At 40.4% G+C, this 25,233-nt stretch overlaps 1 protein-coding gene and 1 long non-coding RNA gene across 2 annotated transcripts; one reads left to right on the top strand and one right to left on the bottom strand.

Moving 5' to 3' along the window:
* Positions 1 to 5,426: 5,426 nt before the first annotated feature.
* On the bottom strand, positions 5,427 to 7,702 carry CA3H2orf74 (chromosome A3 C2orf74 homolog). The gene is made up of 5 exons (XM_047853796.1): positions 7,562 to 7,702; positions 7,276 to 7,468; positions 6,931 to 7,044; positions 6,649 to 6,829; positions 5,427 to 5,885 (listed from the first exon to the last, which is right to left on the bottom strand). The coding sequence occupies exons 2-5, from the start codon at positions 7,389 to 7,391 to the stop codon at positions 5,688 to 5,690; spliced, it is 609 nt and encodes a 202-aa protein (XP_047709752.1). The 5' UTR covers positions 7,392 to 7,468; positions 7,562 to 7,702; the 3' UTR covers positions 5,427 to 5,687.
* Positions 7,703 to 7,797: 95 nt separating this feature from the next.
* Positions 7,798 to 18,523, top strand: LOC125162706 (uncharacterized). The gene is made up of 3 exons (XR_007151143.1): positions 7,798 to 8,225; positions 17,362 to 17,483; positions 18,215 to 18,523. It is a non-coding gene; the product is annotated as an uncharacterized LOC125162706 (long non-coding RNA).
* Positions 18,524 to 25,233: the final 6,710 nt, after the last annotated feature.

The following is a 25,233-nucleotide window of genomic DNA, read 5'->3' as shown; positions in this document are numbered from 1 at the left end:
TCTGTAAATTTGAAATTACTTCAGTATAAATTTTTTTTTCTAAAAATCGTCCCAGTTTGCTGTCAGTGTTTTGATGTTATTTTTTGCTGAACAGAAGGCTTTTGTTTTTTTTTTTTTTAATAGTCCAATATCAAACATTTCCCTTTTGGCTTTTGGATGATGTGTCCTGCTTGGAGTAGTCATTTGAAGACAGTCCCTGGGTCAACAGCTAATTAAAGAGGAAAGGTAGCAAGTTTGCAAGAGAAGCACCAGTAGGCATTAGAAAGACTTGCTCAACTTTTCACTGAATCCATGGCTTAGGAGATGGAAACAGACTCTGAAAGCTTTACTGATCACTGAGCATCTTCAGTTGAATTTCTGGCAAATACCTCAAATTCAACAGATCTAAAAACCAGCTAATCTCTTTTCTCCAATTAGTCCCCTCTTTGGACTTTCCTATTTCTGACAGTCCCTAAGTATCCCAACTCAGAAGTCATCTTGGTGCCCTCCTCATTTTCCTCCCACATCTCACCAGAAACTGACATTCGTTACTCTCTTCATAATCTCCTTGTGTGCTGCCACTTCCCTATCCTGGATCCTCATCCTTCAAACCTGAATTGTCCCTAGAGCCATCTCCATTTATCTTCTGGTTGCTACTCTTTTTTTTTTTTTTTTTAAATTTTTTTTTCAACATTTTTAATTTATTTTTGGGACAGAGAGAGACAGAGCATGAACGGGGGAGGGGCAGAGAGAGAGGGAGACACAGAATCGGAAACAGGCTCCAGGCTCTGAGCCATCAGCCCAGAGCCCGACGCGGGGCTCGAACTCCCGGACCGCGAGATCGTGACCTGGCTGAAGTCGGACGCTTAACCGACTGCGCCACCCAGGCGCCCCTGGTTGCTACTCTTGATAACCTAATCCTGGAGGAAAAAATCTCATGCCTCTGCCCCCTCCCATTACTATGTAGAAACATGAAACCAGGTATCAACTTCTAATCCTTAGAGCTCTCATGCAACCAGAAGACAAAACAAATTTACAAATCAAATACAAACAAAAGCATAAAACCAATAAAATACAAATTAACATTTGTTCTTTGACTGTTCTACTGTTCACCCCATAGTTGTGGCACCAATGACCTACTGGAAATTCTGTGTGCCTGTACTACCATGGGCACTGATGGCCAATGATCCCACCATTTTCTTCTACTGGAACATTTACAAAACCATAATTAGTATAGTCAATCACCAGGAAATTGGTCTTCATTTGACATAGATGCATGATTTACATATTAATTCCTCCTCTAATCTTTTCTCTTCAGCTTGTGACAAAGTAATTTGGTACCCTAAATACAGATGCAGATATGGTCAACGAAACCATGACATCATATAGGAATACACACGAATAAATCATCATCCACATAACTCTGAATTGTCTTATATTAAAATTTTAGATAGGGGTGTCTGGGTGGCTGAATTGGTTAAGTATCCAAGTCTTGGTTTCAGGTCAGGTCATGATCTCATGGTTTGTGGGATTGAGCCCTGTATTGGACTCTGCGCTGACAGCACAGAGTCTGGTTGGGATTCTCTCTCCCCACTCCTCTCTCTGCCCCTCCCTCAGTCATGCTCATGCACATGTGCTGTCTCTCAAAATAAATAAATTTATAAATAAATAAAGATGTAAATATTCATAGCAACATTATTCACAAGAAAAAAGAAGCAACACAAGTGGAATGGATAAACAAAATGTGGTATGTACATACAAATGGAATATTATTCAGGCTTACAAAGTAAGGGAATTCTTTGTATTATAAGGAAAGGGCAGTCTCTTCAATAAATGGTGCTGGGAAACTGACAGCTACATGAAAAAGAATGAAACTGGGCCACTTTCTTACACCAGACACAAAAAATAAACTCAAAATGAATTAAAGACCTAAATGTGAGACTTGAAACCATAAAACTCATAGAAGAAAACATAGGCAATAATTTCTCTGACATCATCCATAGAAACATTATTCTAGATATTTCTCCTTGGGTAAAGGAAGCAAAAGCAAAAATTAACTATTGGGACTACACCAGAAAAAAAGCTTTTGCACAGCTGAAGGAAACCATCAACAAAACAAATGAAAGAATACAGAATGACAGAAGATATTTGCAAATGATATATTCGATAAGGGCCTAATACCTAAACATATAAAGAACTTATATAACTCAACATCAAAAAAATAAATAATCCTTTTAAAAAATGGGCAGAGGACCTAGACATTTTTCCAAAGATAACAAACAGATGGTCAATAGACACGTGAAAAGATGCTCAATATCAATAATCATTAGGGAACTGAAAACCAAAACCAAAATGAGAGATACATTTATATCTATCAGAATGGTTAGAATCCCAAAGATAAGAAATAACAAGTTGGTGAGGATGTAGAGAAAAAGGAATCCTTGTTTCTGCTGGTGAGGATGTAAATTGGTACAGTCATTGTGGAATAGAGTATGGAGGTTCCTCAAAAAATTAAAAATAGAAATACTATATGATCCAGTAATTCCCTTGGTATTTACCCAGGGAAAGTGAAAACACTAATTTGAGAAGATATCTGCATGCCTATGTTCATTGCAGCATCATTTATAATAGCCAAGATATGGAAACAACCCAAGTGTGCACAGATATAGATGAATGGATAAAGATGTGAGATGTGTATGTATATATTACATACATGTGTATGTATATATTTGTGTGTACACAGTGGAATATTACTCACCCATCAAAAGGATGAGATCTGGCCATTTGTGACAACACGGATGGACCTAGAGGGTATGATGCTAAGTGAAATAAGTCAGTCAGAGAAAGGCAAATTCCACATGATTTCACTTCTATGTGGAATCTAAAAAACAAAATGAATAAATGAAAACCAGAAACAGACCCAGGAACACAGAGAACTAACTAATGGTTGTCAGAGGGGAGAGAAGGGGGATGGGTAAATGGGTGAAGGAGAGGGGCAGGTCCAGGCTTCTAGTTACAGAATGAATAAGTCACAGAGATAAAAGGTACAATATAGGGTATTGTGATAGTGTTGTGTGATGACAGACGGTAGCGACACCTGTGGTGAGCACCGCATAATGTGTTGACTTGTTGAATCACTATGATGTACACCTGAAACTAATGTGACATTGTATTAACTATACTTTAATTTTTCTTAAAAAGGAGGGAAGTTCTTGACCCATGGATGAATCTTGAGAATATCATGCTAGGTGAAATAATCACATATACTGTGATTCCACTTATATGAGGTACTTAGAGTAATCAAATTCATAGAAACAAAAAGTAGAATGGTGCTTACCAGGGGTTGGGGCAGGCTGAAAGAAGGATTAGGCTTACTAGGCACAGAGTTACAAGTTTTGCAAGATGCAAAGAACTCTGTGGTGGTGGTTGTCCAAGGTAAATGTACTTTACACCATTTACTTTTATTTTTATTGTTACTATTACTATTTTTAAATATTTGCTTTTGAGAGAGAGAAAGAGCACATGAGCAGGGCAGGGGGAGAGACAGGGGGAAGCAGAGGATCTGAAGCAGGCTCCGGGCTCTGTGCTGACAGCAGAGAGTCCAACTCGGGGCTTGAACTCGCGAACCATGAGTTCATGACCTGAGCCGAAGTTGGACACTTAACCCACTGAATCACCTAGGTGCTCCTGTACCTTACACTATTAAACTACGCACTTAAAAATAGTTAAGATGGTAAATTTTATGTTATGTGTACTTTGCCACAATTTAAAAAATGTTTAATATTATCATCAGGTGAAAGACCCAGATTTTTAAGTGCTGGTAGAGAGCTCACGGGCTCTGAATATTTTTGTAGACCATCCCTCCCCTCTTCCCTGAAGTCCATACTGCTTTTATCCCTTCTCCACCCTATACCTCCAGCCTAGAATCCCAAGAGTGACCTTACTCTGACTCCTCACTACACTTCACTGTTCTCTCTCAACTCTCAATGACAACCTACAGCCCCAGGTAACTGGGGTCCACCAAACTTGACCCACATTCTCACTTTGTTTTGGCTTATGCCTTTCCCCAGCTGAAAAACACTCTTCCTTCTGCTTGTATTATCCAATCCTTCCATTCATTAAGTTCCTTCTCACAGTGGAACAACCCCAGACTACAAGGACTTCTCTCAATATCAAAGGGTGTCAGTACTCTTCATTTAGAATTAGTCACATTCTAAATGTATCACTTACTCTTTCAATCACTCAACATTGAGCATGTGTCATACACATGACAATGTGCTAGACCCTGAATCAAATGCTATGTCTTCTGTCTTCTGCTTTTTAAAAAAAATGTTTATTTTTGAGAGAGAGAGAGAGCAAGTAGGGGAGGGGCAGAGAGAGAGAGAGAGAGACAGAGACAGAGACAGAGACAGAGACAGAGACAGAGACAGAATCTGAAGCAGCCTCCAGGCTCTGAGCTGTAAGCTCAGAGCCCAAGGCAGGGCTCTAACTCAGGAACTGCGAGATCATGACTTGAATTGAAGTCAGCTGCTTAACTGACTGAGACCCACCCCCACCCCCCCACCCCGCCCCAGGCTCCCCTTCTGCTTTTTTTTTTTAAGTTTGAGAGAGACAGCGCACAGGAGCAGTGATTGGGGGAGGGGCAGAGAGAGAGACAGAGAAAAGGAGAATCCCAAGCAGGCTCCATACTGTCAGTGCTGAGCCCGATGCGGTGCTTGAACCCACAAACCTCGAAATCATGACCTGAGCCGAAATTAAGAGTCAGAAGCTTAACTAACTAGGCCACCCAGGAACCCCTTCTGCTTTTTCTCTCTCTCATGGCCTCTTACACATTTAACAATGTTTACTGCAGCAGTTTGGATGATTTAATGGCCTATACTATCTTATTCCACATATGGACAGCAGATTTTAAACTACTGGAATCAAGAATAGTGTAAACTCAGGACTCGCCTGAAGCAACAGGATGTTTTGTTGGTGACGGTAGGGTTTTTTTCTAGCAATCTTACAAAGCAGCTGTCAGTTCGGGAGCCTGGGTGGTTCAGTGGGTTAACTGTCCAACTTCAGCTCAGGTCATGATCTCACGGTCCATGAGTTCAAGCCCCGTGTCAGGCTCTGTGCTGACAGCTCAGAGCCTGGAGCCTGCCTCAGATCCCATGTCTCCCTCTCTCTCTGTTCCTCCCCCACTCATGCTCTAACTCTCTCTCTTAAAAATAAATAAATGTTAAAAAAAAAAAAAACCAAAGCAGCTGTCAGTACAATAAAGGTTTGAGGACTGAGTTCAACAGGGATTATGTAGTAGGAGATTCTAGTCCTTGTTATTGGAAGTTTCCATGATGATAACAGTAATGTCATTTGGTCATGAATGCCTGTGATGACAGCATCAAAAACATGCTATCCCCAAAGTTCCCCTTAAATATGACTTGCCTAACAGACATCTGCACAAACACAAATAACTTTATTCACATGTTAGAACAGTGTTTGAGTAGAGAGTGTTTTAAGGACACTTAATACATTTCTTGAACTCAGATTCGAGTTAAAAAAAAAACTATATTCAAGCTCTGGGTATTTTACTTAAAAATTTTGCATGTAGCCCACTTGTTTCTGCACAAAGGTAAAATACTATCTGTATTTGCTTAATTCCCCATACTTTGCCATTTCATCATGATCTTGTACCCCCAGTCATTTCATTGTTCATCTAAGTTTACATTTCATTTACCCACACTTTTCTGAGCTAATTTTCTCTCTTTATGTTCTAAAGGGTAGCTTTGAGGTTTCGGGTATTCCTTCCCAAGGTCCACAACAATTACCTCCCTAGAAAATGTCACTCCTTTTAAAGGTCTTCTGTGGTTTTCAACAGCTGATTGACTTCTGGTGACAGGTATGGGTGGTTTTTGCAAATCATCATCCTGCAAGAGAATGGGGCAACAGTCAAATGCTTAATTTACGAAAGCAACAAGCCCTTCTTTAAAACACCTAAGTTTATATTTTTAATTTAATTTATATTTTAAATTAAATATAGAAGCATTGTTCCTGAGAAACAGAAGAAGTGTTTCTAAGTGATACAGGAAAGCAGCGGTAATCCATCATGATCTCATTTTCGTATTTCTATGGTTACAAAGGAGTCCCCTGCACTGTCATTCTGCCTCTGGGCTTAGGCCTTGTGTAAGGGAAGATGTGAACTGTCCCTATCAGGGAGCCCCAACAGGGAGCTCGAGAAGGTGCAGGGGTGATTGTATGCTGTTGTATAAGGAGCCTGGAACCAAAACGGGGGCGTGGGGCCTGGTCCTGAGCTTGGCTATGGGGGAAGAATGACCTTGAGCAATTCATCTCATTTTCTCAAGGGCTGGATCCCTAGATGATCTCCAAGGACTCCTCCAGCTCTGAGATCTTAGGATTCTGGGGAAAGCACAATGAAGGGGAACTATTAGGAACAACACAAATGTAAGAGTAAAGAATGGGAAAGTGTCTAGATTTGGCACGTATGACTGGTTTAATAACACAGACTGATGAGCTAAGAAGATGGTTTGGATGACTGCAGACACGATGCTCCTTTCAGGTAAAAACTTAAGTTGCAGGCAAAGCCATATCATTGGACCCAGCCAAGTCATTTACCACCTTTTCAATTAAACAAATTCTAAACGGCCCCTTGAGAGTAGAAAAGTCCGTCACCTCTTGACCATTTCCTTCAGCATTCTTAGGTTCTTGCTTCTCTCTTACTATGTCCTCCCCCTCTTCTTCCATGTTTTCTTTCTCTTCTAAGGGTGTGATCAATGCTTCTTTACTCCGTCTCTGGACAAGAATGCCAGGCCTCACGGGTGCGTCCAAGTCTATGATTTGTGTCAGGAGAGTCCTAGATAATCAATCAGCAGGATTTTTAGAAATTCAGGCGTGTTAGCCACCATTGCTATACCCCAAAATGACTTTCTACAACATTCTACAATACAGACTTACTTTTCTTGGTCTCTTGAAATGTTCGCCTCCACATTAGCAGCTAAACAACCTTCACCTCCATTACCATCTGCACAAGGGCGTTTTTCTGTCTGTACATCTTTCTTGCTTTGGAAACTGAAAATGAATAAGCAAAAAAATTCAGAAAAAGGAGAATGGCCTCGAATTGAATGCTTGGCATAGAACATCACTTTTAAACAGGAAATTAGATTTCCTAAAATTCCTAAATGGACAAAGTAGGTAGCTATGGCGTTACTGGCTCTATCATAAATTGACTTAGATAATTTCTAGATACATTTGCTAGCATGACTTGAAATCTGATCCCAATTTATCAGCATGGATTTATACCATTTATATAAAAAAACCACCAATAAAAGGAGGATGCAAATGAAGCAAATTAGAAGGAGGATGAAGAAAGTGATTGCGGTGATTTCAAAGGCCAGAGGATTAGCCAGAAGACTCATCTACTCCCACAGTCACAGATCATGCAATATTCTTTTCCAGCTTAGTTTGAATGTAGTTCTCTTGTTCTTTACGTTTTCTAGAAACAGAAGAACACAAGGCTATTTTCATTGTTGTCCTTTTGATCCACTTCATAAAAGATGCTCTGCTTGTTTCAATGAAGTTGACTCACACTGGCTAATTTCTCTCCATAAATATGGTGGGGGCTCAGGTGGTTGGAGGGGAGACTGAGCTGGGACACGTGGGATCGGCTCAGCTCACCTCCCCTCACCCCGAAAACTATCAAGAATCCAGAGGAGAGGAATTGGAGCAGCTGGAGCCAAGCCCAGCTCCCCATTCTTTTCTCTTCAGTGACATCATAGAATCATGGAACCGTTCAGTTAGCAGGACCAGAGTGCCAGCCCAACCCTGCCCATCACCAGAGTCAGGAGAACTACGAAACTCTCCTCTGGGCTGCTATCTGTCCTCTCCTCTCAGAGGGCTGAGGTGGAGGCCATGTGGCACCACCATGACTACTCTTTGCATAAGGATTTTCTTTCTGCTCTCTGAACACCAGCTTTCCTTTCTTAACCCGAGCCTGTTTCTCTTATGCTTCTTTCAGAGACAATGAATAATCAGTCCACTTCCTTCTTATAAAATCCCTCTGTAGAGTAATCTACTTACCTCCTAATGGGTGCTTTCCAGGCTAAATAGCCTATATCTTTCTAATCTCACATCCCTGGACCTACTTTCTGGACAAATAAGCAAACTGGCACCTCTAGTAGCTATGGCTGAGGAAGCAGGAGCAGAGCAAGATGATCAGAGTCATGATGATCCTGCCCCCAACCTCACTTCAGGTGAGTGAGTGATGCCCACAACGGAGCAGAGCTAGGGTTTTCTGAGAAGCAAAGGAAGGTACAAAGGAATATGGCAGGTACTGCCAACCACATCTAAAAGAGTCAGAAAATGAGCCCTTGGGGGTCTCTGGGCTGTAGTAACACTGGCTCTCCTTCAGAAGGGCGAGGACTACGGTTTTTTTTATCACTGGATACTGCACCAAATCAGAATCTGCAAAGCCTACAAATGTTGAATGGATGGGTCTGTGCAGCAGGTGTGGTATGTATGTATGTGGTGTGTGTGTAAGTACAAGTAGAGCTTGTTGGAGGGTTCAGGCCAACCCTGATTTCTAGAACATGGGGACATCTAGGCCACTCCTGGCAGAGTCAGAATTCACAGATGCTTCCTGCAGCAAGGCTCCCAGATAAAGACTCAGAGCCCATATCACTCTCCTTCCTCTACACTGCTGCCAGACTGAAACTTTAAGAGCCCAAATCTTCCCATGTCTCATGTACACATAAAGGATTTTCCTGGGAGATGGGACTATTTTTGATCTACTGTTAGTTACACACATTTAGACTTATGTAAAAACCCATCAAACTGTATCCTTAAGACTAGTGTGCCTTGTGTCATCTACTGTGTGGATACCACACGGAATAGAAAGTAAAAAGGGGCCCCATTCCTACACTGGGCTTGAATGTGTGTGGTGCCATGAGCAGTGCTGGACCAGAGGGCACTGATGCTAGTTGGTCCTGCCTCCAAGACTTTGTACCAGATATAGTCTGAGACCAGAGACCTTTAGCAACAAGTTAGGGCTAGTAAGACTATCATAAACATTTTCCTTCATTGAATGTAACTTGGAAATCGATGTTAAATTTATATATATAGTTAACATAATTCTGAAAAGTGTAAGGTTATCCAACTTTGTCCATAAATCACATTTTTAAGTACACTGGACTAGAAGTTTCTGATGTCATGATACTCGAAGATGGATTCCAGAACCTAACCCAGGGCACCTTGCACATGGGTGTGTGCTCAAAAATTACACATGGTGGGGGGCGCCTGGGTGGCGCAGTCGGTTAAGTGTCCGACTTCAGCTCAGGTCACGATCTCGCGGTCCCGTGAGTTCGAGCCCCGCATCGGGCTCTGGGCTGATGGCTCAGAGCCTGGAGCCTGTTTCCGATTCTGTGTCTCCCTCTCTCTCTGCCCCTCCCCCGTTCATGCTCTGTCTCTCTCTGTCCCCAAAATAAATAAACGTTGAAAAAAAAATTAAAAAAAATTACACATGGTGGGAAATTACTACCAATTCTACAGAAATTTAAAAATATTCTAAGAGAGTATTATGAAAATTGTATGCTGACAAATTGAATAATCCAGATGAAATGGAAAAATTCCTAGAAAAACAATCAGACAGAATTGTGAAGATATAGAAAATCTGAATAGAAATATAATAATGAGACTGAATCAATAATCAAAACCTTTGAACAAAGAAAAGCCCTGAACCAGATGGCTTCACTGGAGAATTCTATTAAACATTTAAAGAAGAACTAACCAATCTCTTTCAAACTCTTCCAAACAATTGAAGAAAAGGGAATACTTCCTAACTCATTGCATGAGGCCAGCATTATCCTGATACCAAAGCCAAAGACAATACAAGAAAAGAAACATAAAGACTGATCTCCCTTATGAACACTGAAGCAGAAATCCTCAATAAAGTACTAGCAAACTGAATTTAGCAGCATATTGAAAGGATTATGCCACAACATAGTGGAATTTATTCCTGGAATGCAAGGATGGCTTAACAGAAAAATCAACGTAATATACCACATTAACAGAATGAAGGGGAGAAAAATACATGATCATCTCAATTGATTCAGGAAAGGCATCTGATATAATTTAACATCCTTTTCATGATGAAAAACACTAAAAAAATTAGGAATAGAGCCTACTGCAACATAATAGAGCCCATATATAGGAACCCCTATATATAGGAACCCATATATAGGAACAGCTAACATCATACTCAGTGGTGAGAAAGTATTTGCAAATCACATATCTGATAATGGATTAATATCCACAATAAATAAAGAACTCCTACAACTCAACAATAACAAAAAAACCCAATTCAAAAATGGGTAAAGGACTTGAATAGACATTTCTCCAAAGAAGATATGCAAATGGACAATAAGCACATGAAAAGATGCTCAACATCACTAATCATTAAGGAACAAATCAAAATTGCAATGAAATAACCACTACACCGATTAGTAAAGCTATTACTTAAAAAAAAGAAAAGAAAAAAATTAACAAGTGTTAGTAAGAATGTGAAGTTGGAACCCTTGTGAATTGTTGGTGGGAATGTGAAAGGTACAGTCACCATGGGAAAAATATGGCACTTCCTCAGAAAATTAAATATAGAGTTCCATATGATCCAGCAACTTCACTTCTGGGTATATTCACGAGAGAAGGAAAGCAGGGACTGGAACAGATATATTTGTACACCCATGTTCACAGCACCATTATTCATAATAGCCAAGCAAGGGCAGAGGGGGGGGGGGGGGGGGTCGGGCAGAGAGAAAGAGAGAGAGAGAGAGAAAGAATCCCAAGCAGGCTCCACATCATCGGCACAGAGCCCAACTTGGGGCTTAAACTCACAAACCATGAAATCATGACTTGAGCCAAAACCCATTGAGCCTCCCAGGTGCCCCCCACCCCGGGAGACTTTTTGACCTTGTGATTCCAACCCAGGGAAGAAGTAAGAGGACATTCCATCTCACCTCAGAAGAGCAAGTTTCCCCCAGGGTGTGTACAGACCAAGCCTTTTGCACATTACATTGGTCCCACCCCTGTGACAACCCAGCACCCTTAACAAGAAGTGGGAACCATTATCAAGAGGCAAATAGGGAACTTCCTTTGGTGTTTTATTTTGGAAGCTTGAGCTTGAAAGGATGAGAGCACTATCTCTTTCTGGGGATGCTGCTGTGGGAGGTGAAGCCAAGCCCACCTCTGCTGTCTGTCTAACTGGAACATGAGTGGTTTTTCAATTGATTTTGTTCAGCCAGTAAGCTTTTTGCTTTTATCTCTTTTAAAAGACATAATTTGCTCTAATCATTTGTACGGTTATTGTTATTTACATATTTTATTTTAATCTGTTTTAGTTTTTACTTGCTTTCCTCAACCTCTGTACTCATAGCCTTTGATCTAAACATTTTCTGATAAAACATTAGAAATTTTCTAGGGCAGAGCTTCTCTATCTGTAGCAAAGAAGCAGGTTTCAATTTTTTTTCTTCCAATCCACTGAGGACCAATACTTGCGCAAAACAGAATTATTAGAGTGATCATATGTTTGGATGTTACAGCAATGTAAAATAGTTATTAAAAGTTTCTAGGTATTTACTTTCAATTTCTGTATTGTGTTGCAGACCAGTGGCAATTTAATGACAAATACCTACCCAGAGATTACACCTGGATTAACACTGATTGAACAACCATTTGTTTAAAAATTTTTTTTTCAGTGTTTATTTATTTTTGACAGACAAAGACAGAGTGCGGCAGGGAAGGTGTAGAGAGAGACGGAGACACAGAGTCCGAGGCAGGCTCCAGGCTCTGAGCTGTCAGCACAGAGCCCAACGCGGGGCTCGAACTCACGGAGAGCGAGCTCATGACCTGAGCCAAAATCAGACACTTAACTGAGTGAGCGACCCAGGCATCCCAGTAACTGTTTTAAATAACATTTGTGTTGGGGCACCTGGGTGGTTCAGTCAGTGAAGAGGCCAGCTTCAGCTCAGGTCATGATCTTGTAGTTCATGAGTTTGAGCCCTACGTCAGGCTCTGTGCTGACAGCTCAGAGCCTGGAGCCTGCTTCATATTCTGTGTCTCCCTCTCCCTCTGCTTCTTGCCTGCTCATGCTGTCTCTGTCTCTCAAAAATAAATAAACATTAATAAATAAATAAATAAATAAATAAATAAATAAATAAATAAATTTGTGTTTTTTGCAGAAAATTTGGAAAATGCCAAAAAAAAAAAAAAAAAGGAAAATAAAATCTGATGTAATTCCAACATCTAGAAGTAAAAACTATTGAAATATACTGGCATTTTGTATGACATACACTGACAGTTGTACAGCCCCCTTCAGTATAATTTTAGAATATTTTTATCATCCCCAAACGAAGTCCCTTACCCATTAGCAGTCAGACCCCAGTCTCTGGCAACCACTAACTATTGCCTTTTTTTTCTTTTTAAGATTTTATTTAAAAAAAAAATTTTTTTTTAACATTTATTTATTTTTGAGACAGAGAGAGACACAGTATGAACGGGGGAGGGGCAGAGAGAGAGGGAGTCACAGAATCGGAAGCAGGCTCCAGGCTCTGAGCCATCAGCCCAGAGCCCGACGCGGGGCTCAAACTCACGGACCGCGAGATCGTGACCTGGGCTGAAGTCGGACGCTTAACCGACTGAGCCACCCAGGCGCCCCTAAGATTTTATTTTTAAGTAATCTCTACACCCAACATGGGGCTCAAATTCACAACCCCGAGATCAAGACTCTCATGCTCCACCGACTGAGCCAGCACATGGCCCCCTGATCTATTTTGTTTCTATTGATTTGCCTATTCTCAATATTCAAAATAAATGGAATCATACAATATGTGGCCTTTTATGTCTGGCCTCTTTCAGCTTAGCATAATGTTTTCAAGATTCATCCATGTTGTAGCATTAACAGTACACCATTCCTTTTCATTGCCAAATAATGTATTTTATGAATATATCAAATTTTGTTTTATCCATTATCAGTTGATAAACATTTGGATTGTTTCTACTGTAGCTATTGTGAATAATGCTGCTCTGAACATTCATGTGTATGTTTTTACAGAGACAAGTTTTCATTTCTTTTGGATATATATGAAAGTATATATGTACGACTCAGGATTACTGAGTCATATGGTTAAGTCTATGTTTAACATTTTGAGGAAACACATGTGTATTTTTATAACTTAAAAAAATTAGAATCACTATATATGTACTTTGTTAAACTTACCATTTTTATTATAAACATTTCCCCAATGTCTTCTGATAATCTTCAAAAAAGATGATTTTTTTCTTAGGGGCACCCGGGTGGCTCAGTCGGTTAGTGTCTGACTTCTGATTTCTGCTCAGGTCAGAATCTCACAGGTTCATGAGTTCCAGCCCTGCAAAGGGCTCTGCGCTAACAGTGCAGAGCCTGCTTGAGATTCTCTCTCTCTCCTTCTCTCTCTGCTCCTCCCCCACTTGCACTCGCTCCCTCTCTCTCAAAATAAATAAATAAACTAACAAAATTTTTTTAAAAGATGATTTTTTTAAATACATATACATTTCCCCAATTTATAAAAGCGTTACAATTATTTTCTTATTACTGGACATCTTACTGCCTTTATAAATAGCATCGATGGTCATATTTATACATAAATATGTAGATTAAACTCTGATATTAAAATACTAATTTTTTATTTGCAAAAGTTTATTGGCTTCTGGCTCTTTATATCTCATCCATTTGTTTCACTGTTTTTGGGCTCCAAATATCTTTTGTTTTGATTTATTACTTTTAACTTCTATTTATTCCCTTTTTTTTTTATACCTTATTTCTAATTTCTTGGCTTTACTCTTCTATTAATCTTAGTTGAGGCAAAAGCAATTTCTGCTTTAGGTCTATAAAACTGTTAAAAAACCACTTTGATTTTGGGGGGTGGGTGTGCTCAGCCAGTTAAGCGCCCAGCTCTTGATTTTGGCTCAGGTCACGATCTCACAGTGAACCCCACACTGGGCTCTGTGCTGTCAGCACAGAGACAGCACAGAGCCTGCTTGGGATTCTCCCTCTTCCTCTCTCTCTGCTCCTCCCCTTGCTTGCACTCTTTCTCAAAATAAATGGATGAACATTAAAAAAAAAAAAGCTTTGATTTTTTAAAACAATTTGTCTTATTAACTTGTAAAAGGGGAATCATAATCATCTGAAGAGCCCAACAGTCTTGTTTCTTTGTTTGTTTCCTTTGGGGAGGCGAAAATGTCAGAACAAAACATACCTTGGTGATGTGACTTAAATTTTAAGAAACATGTTTTGGGGCGCCTGGGTGGTGCAGTCAGTTAAGTGTCAGACTCTTGATTTTGGCTCAGGTCATGACCTCTTGGTCATGAGATGGAGCCCTGTTGAGCGTGGAGCCTGCTTGAAAATCTCTCTCTTCCTCTGTCCCTTTCCCTCACTCATGTGGGCTCTCTTTCTGAAAAGAAAAAAAGAAAGAAACATCTTTCAGAAAAAAAGAACTATTTCTTATAAAAGCATTTTTCCCCTGATTTTAAGCAATTGTCTTAGGCCTAGAAGTTAAAGTTTCTCTTGCAGATGTCAAGTCCTTCTGATCACAAGAGCCTTTACTACTCTGTTTGAATGAAAAGAAACCCCAGAATCACAACTCTGTCATTTGAGCAATTTAATTTTTTTTTTTTTTTTTTAAATTTTTTTCAACGTTTATTCATTTTTGGGACAGAGAGAGACAGAGCATGAACGGGGGAGGGGAAGAGAGAGAGGGAGACACAGAATCAGAAACAGGCTCCAGGCTCTTGAGCAATTTAATTTTAGTAGGAACTTACTTAAATTTGATTAATAACTTTTAATTTTTCTGTTACCTTTTCAACCTCAAAGCACAAATGTTCACAGCACATCATCGATAAGCCAATGCTCAGAGAGATGTTCTCCTCTCTGTATAAAATTCTGGTCGGTATTGGGCAAAAACACATACTAGTTTCAGTAGCCTTCTTAAAGAACATTTTTAGAGGGGCACCTGGGTGGCTCAGTTGCTTAAGTGTCCAACTTCAGCTCAGGTCATGATCTCATGGTCCATGAGTTTGAGCCCTGTGTCGGGCTCTGTGCTGACAGCTCAGAGCCTGGAGCCTGCTTCAGATTCTGTGTCTCCCTCTCTCTGTCTGCCCCTCTCCCACTTGCGCTCTCTTTCTCTCTCTCTCAAAAATAAATAAAACATTTTTAAAAATAAGGAATATTTTTAGATTTGCAGAAAATTTGAGAAGATAGTACAGAGAGTTCTCATATACCTCACACCCAGTTGATAATTAACACATTACCTTAGTATGGTACATTGGTTATTATTAATGAAGCAGTATCAATACATTATTATGAACTAAAGTCCATAGTTAATTCAGATTTCCTTAGTTTTTCATACTTTTTATCTAATGTCTTTTTCTAGTCCAAGATTCTATGCAGGATATTTCATTACAATCAGTTGTCTTGTTTCCTTTGATTCTTCTTGGCTATGAGTTTCTCAGACTTTTGATGACCTAAACAGTTTTTAGGAGCACTAATCAGGTATGCTGTATATCCTGTAGGATGACCCACTACTGGAATTTGAGAGACACATTTTTTTTTATTCCACATTTTCTTTAAAGTAAAGGAACACACATATTTAAAATTTTTAATTCCATATCTTCTACCTTTCCACTATTGATTTACTCAAACGTTTTAAACCATCTTCCTCCTCTTTTTCTTCACCTATGTTTTTCCTTTATTTATAGTGATGTTTGGTAATGTTTGATAAACAGCACAGTCAGTCTACAGTGGTAGCTATAAGAAGAAAGCCCACCCTACAAACAAGGGGTTGATAGCATCCCTATCTTATACATTCCAACCCATCTCTATACCCTGTCATTCTACCCCTAGTCTTTAAAGCACAGCTTTCTGAAACCTCACTCTGGGGGAATGGGAAGCCTCCACTTTGTACAGACCCCAAAACAGATTCACCCTCAAATCCTAGATCTCTAATCTAAAAATGGGAGAAGTTTCATGGTTTAAAATTCATGGTCTTCGAAAGACTGAATCATTGGATCTGGGGCAAACTAGGACAGTATGACCTTTGCTAAAATGCCCTTAGGCTTACTTTGTGGAGATCAAGTTGGTGTTGGACTTTGTGATGGTTTTACTTTTTTGATACCCCTTCTATCTCCTTGAGTGTGAACGAGACCTAGTGAATCACTTCTAGCAAATGAAGTGTAGCAGAAGCGAGGACCTGTGAGCTCTGAGAGTAGGTGATAAAATGCATTATGACTTCCTCTTTGCCTCTTCTCTTGGATTGCCTGCTTTGGGGAAAGCCAGCTGCCATGTTGTGGGAACAGTGAAGCAGCCTATGGATGGGGCCATGTAATGAGGAACTGAATCTTCCTTCCAATCATTAGCAAGGGAAAAAGCTTCTTGCCAATATTCCTATGAGTAGCCTTAGAAACTGATCTTCCTTCAACTGAGCCTTCAGATTACTGTAGACCAACATCTTGACTGCAACCTCCAGAGAGACAGAATCACCAAGTTAAACCATTCCTGAAATCCTGACTCACAGAAACTATGAGATAATGTTTCTATTAAGCTGCTACATTTGGGATCATTTGTTATGCAGCAATAGCCTGTGTTGTTTATATTTTTTATTTCCTGTATGATGTTTTGATACCTTGAAAACCTTCCTGGCTGGGGAGACTACCTATCCTGAGGCTAGCCAATTCTTAGAGACAGCAAAGGGCTCAGCTGGGAGCATGTCTTTCATTTGCAAGCTAACCAATCCAGAGCCATACCTCGCCTTGATCATCCCAGGGCCGGGCACTAAGCAACAAGAAACCATCCCTATAGCTTAGAGCCCATAGAAACTGTTCAGATTATGGGCGCCTGAGTGGCTCAGTTGGTTAAGTGTCTGACTCTTGATTTCAGCTTAGGTGATGATCTCATGGTTTCATGGGTTGGAGCCCTGCATCAGGTTCTGTGCTGACCATGCGAGGAGTCTGCTTAGGATTCTCAGTCTCTCTCTCTCTCTGCCCCCCTTCCCTGCCTGTGCTCTCTCTAAAAATAAATAACTATATATATATATATATATATATATATATATATATATATAAAAGAAATTGTTCAGATTAGCCAATGCTAAGCTGTTTACTCTGCCCTGCCTTGTTTTTCCTACAGAAACTTTGGTAAAGTCTATGGCCTCAGCTCTCCCCTCACTCTTGTCCCTTTTGCCTCTTAACGGACACTGGCGCTTTCCCGTGTGACCCTGCATGGTGTGCTCTGTCTCCTGAGTCTCCAGGACTTGTGAGTATAATAAACATTGTTTTCCTGAGCCTTTCCTGTCTTTTCTTCTGTAGCCACACCTGACTGACTTCACTTAATAGAACCCAGAACATAGCTTTGGTGATGGAATATGTGGAAGGAGGACCAACAAGACTCTGTAGCGAGTAGTGATCTGTCTCCAAGTGGATCTGTCTAGGTGGGTCCATTTTCTCTCTCAACATCACAAGATGATCCTTTCAATATGTGACTCACCATGGCTTTCATTTATTGTAAAGATCACTAAGGTACCTTTAAGAATTAGGGTTCTTATGAATGGGGGTTTATGTATTAAAGTTGGCTATGCTTTTCTTGGAGGTGCTCTTAATATGTTCAGAAAACCAAGACCTCTCTAGAACCTAAAAGAAAAAAGATGCCTGATGTACCTCCATCCCAAGAGTCTTACATCTCCTGAGGCCCAGAACTTAGCTCAAAGGAATGTGGCTAAGTTTTAGTTTTTTCACTCTTGGCAGAACTAAGAGCTAAGGACAACCTAATCTACCCTTAACACCTGCCCCTAAGGAATGCCCATGCCTTGCTATAGCATTCTTCCTGGGATCCCTAGCAGGACCCAGTACTGTGCAACCTGACCCTATCTCCTACTTAGTGTCAGGAAAGCACATCACCTCCAACTCTGGCCCAAGAAGGGCTGGACTCTAAGCCACTCATCCAGTGACTTAAATCTGCCTTCATGAAAATTACCCTTGAGACCCTTCTTTTGGGCTGCCCCATTGGAAAGCCCAACCACTTGGCCCACAAAGTCCACAGGCCCCTATTTCCAGGAATCAGTTGCACATGCTCTACTTTGGACCAGTGCAGCCTCACACGGGCTAAGATAGATGGAAGGACTAAAGGTTTCATTTGTATTTTTTTTTCTTTTTTGTTTTTTAGTTCTGGAGACATCTTTCATAGATACTTTCATAGGCAACTCAAGCAGCTGTGGACTTGGGCTTTGGCACACACAGTGGTCTGTGGGAAGCATTACTATAGTACCCAGGACTGTGGAAACCATGACATGAGGCATGCATTATGGACCTGAGACATCCACCCTCCTACCTGTTGGTTAAATTACTTGCTACCCCAGAGAAAACCGCACTCCCTCCCACAAAGAACCTTGTTCTTCATTAATACAGACCCAGGTGCCATATTGAGAGTTGGAGAAGAGACATGTTTGTTCTACACAGTGGTGTCCAATAAATCAGGGTGTTGTGGATACACTTTGTATCTGAAGCAATGCTTTCAAGTTATACCTGGGAGGGTCAGAGAGAGAAGGAGACACAGAATCGGAAGCAGGCTCCAGGCTCTGAGCCATCAACCCAGAGCCCGACGTGGGGCTCGAACTCACGGACCGTGAGATCGTGACCTGAGCTGAAGTCGGACGCTTAACCGACTGAGCCACCCAGGCGCCCCGAAAATACATATTTTAAAAAGGTAAATAAGTTGCCCTTTATTCCAGCATCCAGAAATAGCCACTGCTAACAAAAGTATCCTTCCTAATTTCTTACACATATGCAACCAGAAGACAACAGTGCTTACCTGCCCAGAGGCTCACCCTCACCAGAGGGTGAGTTTGTCAACTACTGACTTTCTTACAGAGAAGTTGGTAGGAGAGGAACCCCTGCAAAAGAGAGGCTGCATGGTTCAGGCTCACGAGTGTGGTTCTGGGAATTATCAGGCTGTGAATCCCTGCTTTTCTACTGATTACCTGTGTGACCTTGGAGAAGTTACTTAACCTCTCTGTGTTTCACTGTCCTCACATCAAGGATGGAGATAATATCTGTACCCAAAGGATTGTTGTGAGATTTAAATGCACTAATATAGATGTGGTTGGAAAGGCATTTGGTACACGGAAAGTGGTCGACAATTTTGTTATTGCTATTGCTATTAAGAATTTAACCTAGTTTAATAGGGTAAAAGAAGATGGTAATTTCACAACACCTGCTGGTTCTCTGAGCAGCTGAGAGTGACAGGCTCATTGTCTGTGAAGGCTTTATTTCTTACCCACACATGGGCATCTTGGCGTGTGTGAGTGTGTGTGTGTGTGTGTGTGTGTGTGTGTGTGTGTGAGAAGATGTGCACTGGGAAGGATCAAAGATGGAGTGCTTTCTTTGAGAGGAGGAAGTAAAAGGTAGATTTTAAGACAAGAAAGCAAGACTAGCACCCCTGTAGAAGGGTTCTTTTTTTTCCTTTTCCTTGGCCTTTGGGAACCATCATATTTAGTATCCAATTTGAGGATCCTCCACCATATTGTAATTCCCTCTAGTTACCCCAAGCCTTCAGTAAACCCTTTACACAGAGTTGGTAGGGGACTTGGTCTGGACAGGAAAGGGTTTGGGTTCCTATCCTCCCTCCGTTCCCTGTTGCTTCTGTCATGCTGGAGGGAGAGGCAGGGAAGCCAATACACCAAGAATAACATTTGCCAGCGTTTGAATTCTATTCCTTTAGTAAGTATTCAGATGATAAATACTCTCTCCCTTCTCTGTGTATTTCAAGAGAAATACATTGCTAAACGCTTCTTTCAGAAATTATATCCCTCCCTCTCTTTTCTCTCCTCCACTTTAACGTGGCCAGTCAGCAACTCTCATCCTCTCAAGTATAAAATTCCCCCAAAATGATTTCTTTAGAAAAATTTTTTTATTTTTATTTATTATTTTTTAGAGAGAGGGTGCGAGTTGGGGAGAGGGGCAGAGGTAGAGAGAGAGGGAATCTTAAGCAGACTCCAAACTCAGCACGGAGCCCGACCGGGGCTTGATCCTATGATCCTGGGATCATGACTTGAGCTGAAATCAAGAGTCAGACACTTGGGGCGCCTGGGTGGCTCAGTCAGTTAAGTGTGGGACTTCAGTTCAGGTCATGATCTCATGGTTCCGAGTTTGAGCCCTGCATCGGGCTCTGTGCTGACAGCGTAGAGCCCCCTTAGGGTCCTCTGTCTCTCTCTCTTTCTCTCTCTCTCTCTCTGTCCCTCTCCCACTTGTGCTCTTTCTTTCTCTCAAAAAGAAATAAACATTAAAAAAAAAAAAAAAGAGTTGAACACTCAACCAAGCCACCCAGGCACCACCTCTACCCCTGATAATGATAATGATTTCTAATCTCTTTACCCTTATTATTTCCAAGGTTAGTTGTTTCTTAAATGGCATTTTGTTTGTCTTAAAATGCAAATAACCTCAGCTGAATTTTGAAAGCAAAGATTTGCATCCCCCACTTTTCTTACTGTGGTAGATTATGTATATGCACGCCACTCCTCCCACCAAGAGGGGAAGTCATTTCTCTTGCCCTTGAATCTGAGTCAACAAGTGACTTGCTTTGGCCAATAGAATATAACAGAAGAAATGCTGTGTCAATTCTGGCCTGGCCCTTTAGAGGCCTGTCAGCCTCTTCGTCCTCTCTCTTGGAACCCTGAAGCACCAGGGAAGAAGCCTTACCTTGCAGCTAGAGAGGCCCAGCTCCCACGAGGCACTGAACATGTGAATAAGGCCATCTTGGAAATTCCAGCCCAAGTAAGTGATCCTAGTTGTCTTAGTCTGTTTGGGATGCTTTAACAGAAATATCGTAGCTTATAAACAACAAACACTTATTTCTCATAGTTCTGGAAGTCCAAGATCATGGTGCTGGCAGATTTAATGGCTGGTGAAGGCCCTCTTCCTGGTTTAGAGACAGCTATCTTTTTGCTATGTCCTCATATGATAGAAGCAGGGAGAGAGAGCCCTCCTGGGCTTCTTTTATAAGGACACTAATCCTATTCATGAGGGCTCTGACCTTCTCATCTAATCACCCACAGGTCCCACCTCCTAATAGCATACCACAGGTGTTAGTATTTCAACATGAATTTTGGATGGCCACAAACACACAGACTACAGTACCAGCCTATGCCAAGTGGGACAGAACAACCACTTACCTGATTTAAGACAACTCATAGGGTCATAAAAGGTAATTACCAAACCCAGCTTCTTAACATATCAGAATTACAGGCTTTCTTCTATATCTGAATATATGCAAATCCCCTTTAAGATTTGCCTTTGGAGGGGCACCTGGGTGGCTCAGCTGGTTAAGTGACTCTTGATTTTGGCTCAGGTCATAACCTCAAATCTAGTCCCTCGTCAGGCTCCTCACTGAGTGTGAAACCTGCCTGGGATTCTTTCTCTCTCCCTTTCTCTCTGCCCCTCCCCTGCTCATGCTCTCTCTCTCTCAAAATAAATTAAAAAAAAAAAAGAAAAGAAAAGAATGGAACTCATGGTATTTGTTCAGATAAACAAAGGAAAGTATGACATTGAAGATTTGTAAATGGATCATGTTTGTTCACGAGGGTAATATACTAAGAATAATTTTTAAATTTTTAACCAAATATGTGAGAAGAGATTTTGTTTTGTTTTGATTTTTGTTTTGGCTTACAGATGGGCTGATTTCTTTATCTTTATAATTTATCACGTTCACAGTGGCTGTTTCTAGTGGGTGGGACCAATTTGCTGACACCGATTTGCTTTTGGGCATGCATCCTCCAAAGATGTCTACAACTAAATATTGGCATTTTGACCAAGACAAGTCCTATCTGAGAAGGAATAATTTCTCACAGAGAATAAAAAGATGTTGTAAGTAACATTGCTCTATTCCAGCTGATTCTGTTTATTATGAACAAATGGGGCAAATTCAGTCACAACTTGCAGGGTATCCATAGTCAGACCAGGTAAGACACAGAATATTTCCTATAATTAACATATGCATAATAGTTTGACATTTGAATACACTGTCTTTTGTAGAATATTTGAGCTTTCAATGTTTAGGACTTTTAGTAAACATTATTTAAAGTAATGATGTCAGTTTTTCAATAATTGTTCCATATGTCATATTTCAGGATTGTCAGAAAAAAGAGGAAAAAGGTTGGGAAACAAACACTAGACACCTGTGTGACAAAAAGCAGGCTAGATCAGTTTGGAGATAGGATTCTACTAGGTAAACAATTAAAAAAATAATATATTCACACAGCTCAAAAATTTTTAAATATGAAAAGGTTTTATGGCAAAAACGTCTCCCGACCTGCCCTGCCCTACCTCTCCCCAGACCACTGATACTAGTTTTTTTGTGTTTTCTTACACAAAAAGTCTTTATTCATATAAGCAACACAGATATATATCCTTACTTTGGTATTCCCTTTTAAAAAACTTTTTATTGGGGTGCCTGGGTGGTCTGGGCACCAACTTTGGTTGGGCATCCAACTTTGGCTCAAGTCATGATTTCACAGTTTATGGGTTTGAGCCCCACATCAGGCTTTGTGCTGACAGCAAAGGGCCTGCTTCAGATTCTCTGTCTCCCTCTCTCTTCCTCTCCGCCCCCCCCCCAATTAAACATTAAAACCTTTTTGTTGAAGCATAACTTATATATAGTAAGTTCTGGCTACTGGAATATTAGCAATACTCCCTTAAGCCCTCCTACTCCCTCCTAATTAGTATCTGTCAAAGATGACATTATTCTGACCTCTATCACTATGAATTAGCTTTGCCTATCAGTCCCATATAAATGGAATAATACAGTATGTACTTTTTTTGTGGATGGCTTCTTTTGCTCAGTGTTACATCTGAAGTTCATCCATGTTGTTGTATATGGCAATATCTTGTTCTTTTTTTCTTTGATATGTTTATTCCATTATATGATTATACCTCAATTTATTTATCCATTCTACTGATAATCATTTGAGTTGTTTCCAGTTTGTGGCTATTATAAATAGTGCTGCTATGAACATTTTTATACGTATCTGTTGATGGATATAGCACTCACTTACATCGGCTATACAGAATGGTTCAGACAAGTCACAGGTAGATCTCCAAAGTGGTTGTATCAGTTTATACTCCCACAAGCAATGTATGAATCCCTCTTGCTCCCTACCTACAGCAACCCTTAAAAGGTCCACCCTTTTAAACAACGTGAAACAAAACTTCCTTATTCATCTTGGGAGGGTGCTAGGGAGCCAACTCATTATCTTTAAAACTAGTAAATAAAGGTGGGGCGCCTGGGTGGCTCAGTGGGTGAAGTATCTGATTTTGGCTCAGGTTATGATCTCATGGTTCGTGAGTTCAAGCCCTACACTGGGCTCTGCACAGTGCAGAGTCTGCAGAACTGCTTCAGATCCTCTGTCTCCCTCTCTCTTTCTGCCCCTCTGCTTTCTCTCTCTCGAAAATAAACAGCAAAAACTAATAAATAAAGGGGAAGAATCAGACACTTTTCTTTTTTTCTCTTATAATCGCTACCTCAGGATAATGGAACTGAGAGATTTCTTCTTACAAAGGAGTTTCCTATAAGAAATAGAGAATTTGACTAATATCATTTTTCAGGTTCTGATGCATCAATGGATATTGCTGTTAACATCCCACAAAAAAGAGCCAGACACCAAATGTCTCATGATGGAATTACACATCAACACTTAGAAAGCAGTCTTAGTCCAGCCCCTTGAAAAATCTCAATTGAACAAGTCTCTAGATCTAACCACCAGTTTACAGGAAACACAAGGGTCAGAGAAACATGTGAAACTACATGGTAGAGGCAATCATCTAAATGCAGGCTATGGAGAAAGTGTAGGAAAATAACCTGGTTTTATCAACAGGAAGAACTAAAGGAAAAACATTTTTTGAGAGAGAGAGAGAGGCAGAGGGAGAGAGAGAATCTCAAGTAGACTCCACACCAAGCAAGGGCTCAACACGGGGCTCAACCCCACAAACCTTGATCACTACCTGAGCCAAAATCAAGAGTCAGGTGCTTAACCAACTGAGTCATCCAGGTGCCCCTAGAAATAAAGGACAAATTTTTTAATGTTTATTTATTTTTGAGAGAGAAAGAGAGAGTACGTGAGCAAGGGAGGGGCAGAGAGAGGGGGACAGAGGATCTGAAGAGGGCTCCATGCTGACAGCAAAGAGCCTGATGCAGGGCTCAAACTCATGAACTGTGAGATTATAACCTGAGCCAAAGTTGGATGCTCAACCGACTGAGCCACCCAGGCTCCCCAATAAAGGAAAATTTTAAATGATGTAAAGGGAGACCATGGATCAAAAGAGATTTAAGATAATTATCAAACAAGTACAACACGTGAACTTCATTTACGTCATGATTCAAACTAAAAAAAAAAAGAAATTGTAAGGCATTCAGACAAGTGTGAACACTAATTAGACATTTATTTAATATCAAGGAAATGTTGTTAAAACGTTTGTTAAGTGTGATAAAGTATTGTAGTTATGTTTGAAAACAATTCTTATATTTTAGAGAAATACACAGGAATATTTACAGATTAAGTTAAAACTGGGCTGGTTAAAAAATTTTTTTTAACATTTATTTTTGTGAGAGAGAGCAAGTGAACAAGGGAGGAGCAGAAAGAGAACGAGGCACAGAATCTGAAGCAGGCTCCAGGTTCTGGGCTGTCAGCGCAAAGCCTGATGTGGGGCTGAAACCCACAAACTGTGAGATCATGACCAGAGCCAAAGTCAGAGATGTTTAACCAACTGAGCCTCCTAGGCGCCAAAACCTGGGATGGTTTTAAAAATAATCTGAGTGGAGGAAATGGAAGGTTTGGATGAAATATGATTATCCATATGCTGACATTGTTGAATCTGGGTGATTCAGACATTAGTATCATTTTTTTTTCTCTCTGCTTTTGTGTATATTTGAAATCGTACATAATAAAGCTTTTAAAATACCTAAAAAATTGTCCTTACAGTATTCTCTGCAATAGCAAATATTTGGAAACAAACTAAATGTCCACAATATGAGAACAGCCAAAATAAACAGGGTATATTGAAATAATATAGTGGGGTATTGTGAAATAATACAGAGTGTAGTTCTCAAATTTTTGATGTTAGGAACTACACTATTAAAAGTTATTGAAGACCCCAACAGCTTTATGTTGGTTGTAGTTATTAATATTTGCTGTA

The sequence above is a fragment of the Prionailurus viverrinus genome, chromosome A3, assembly GCF_022837055.1.
Source record: "Prionailurus viverrinus isolate Anna chromosome A3, UM_Priviv_1.0, whole genome shotgun sequence".
Classification (NCBI taxonomy): Eukaryota; Metazoa; Chordata; class Mammalia; order Carnivora; family Felidae; genus Prionailurus; species Prionailurus viverrinus.
The sequence above is the reverse complement of the archived record's forward strand: the minus strand, read 5'-3'. Positions and strand labels throughout refer to the sequence as shown.

Excerpts from the sequence above, each read along its gene's own strand:
- CA3H2orf74 (XM_047853796.1), bottom strand. The coding sequence starts at position 7,391 with ATGAGTCTTCTGGCTAATCCTCTGGCCTTTGAAATCACCGCAATCACT. Across the intron at positions 7,045-7,275 it reads GTGGTTTTTTTATATAAATG|TTTCCAAAGCAAGAAAGATG; the intron begins GTATAAATCCAT and ends ATTCATTTTCAG. Across the intron at positions 5,886-6,648 it reads CTGAAGGAAATGGTCAAGAG|GATGATGATTTGCAAAAACC; the intron begins GTGACGGACTTT and ends ATTCTCTTGCAG.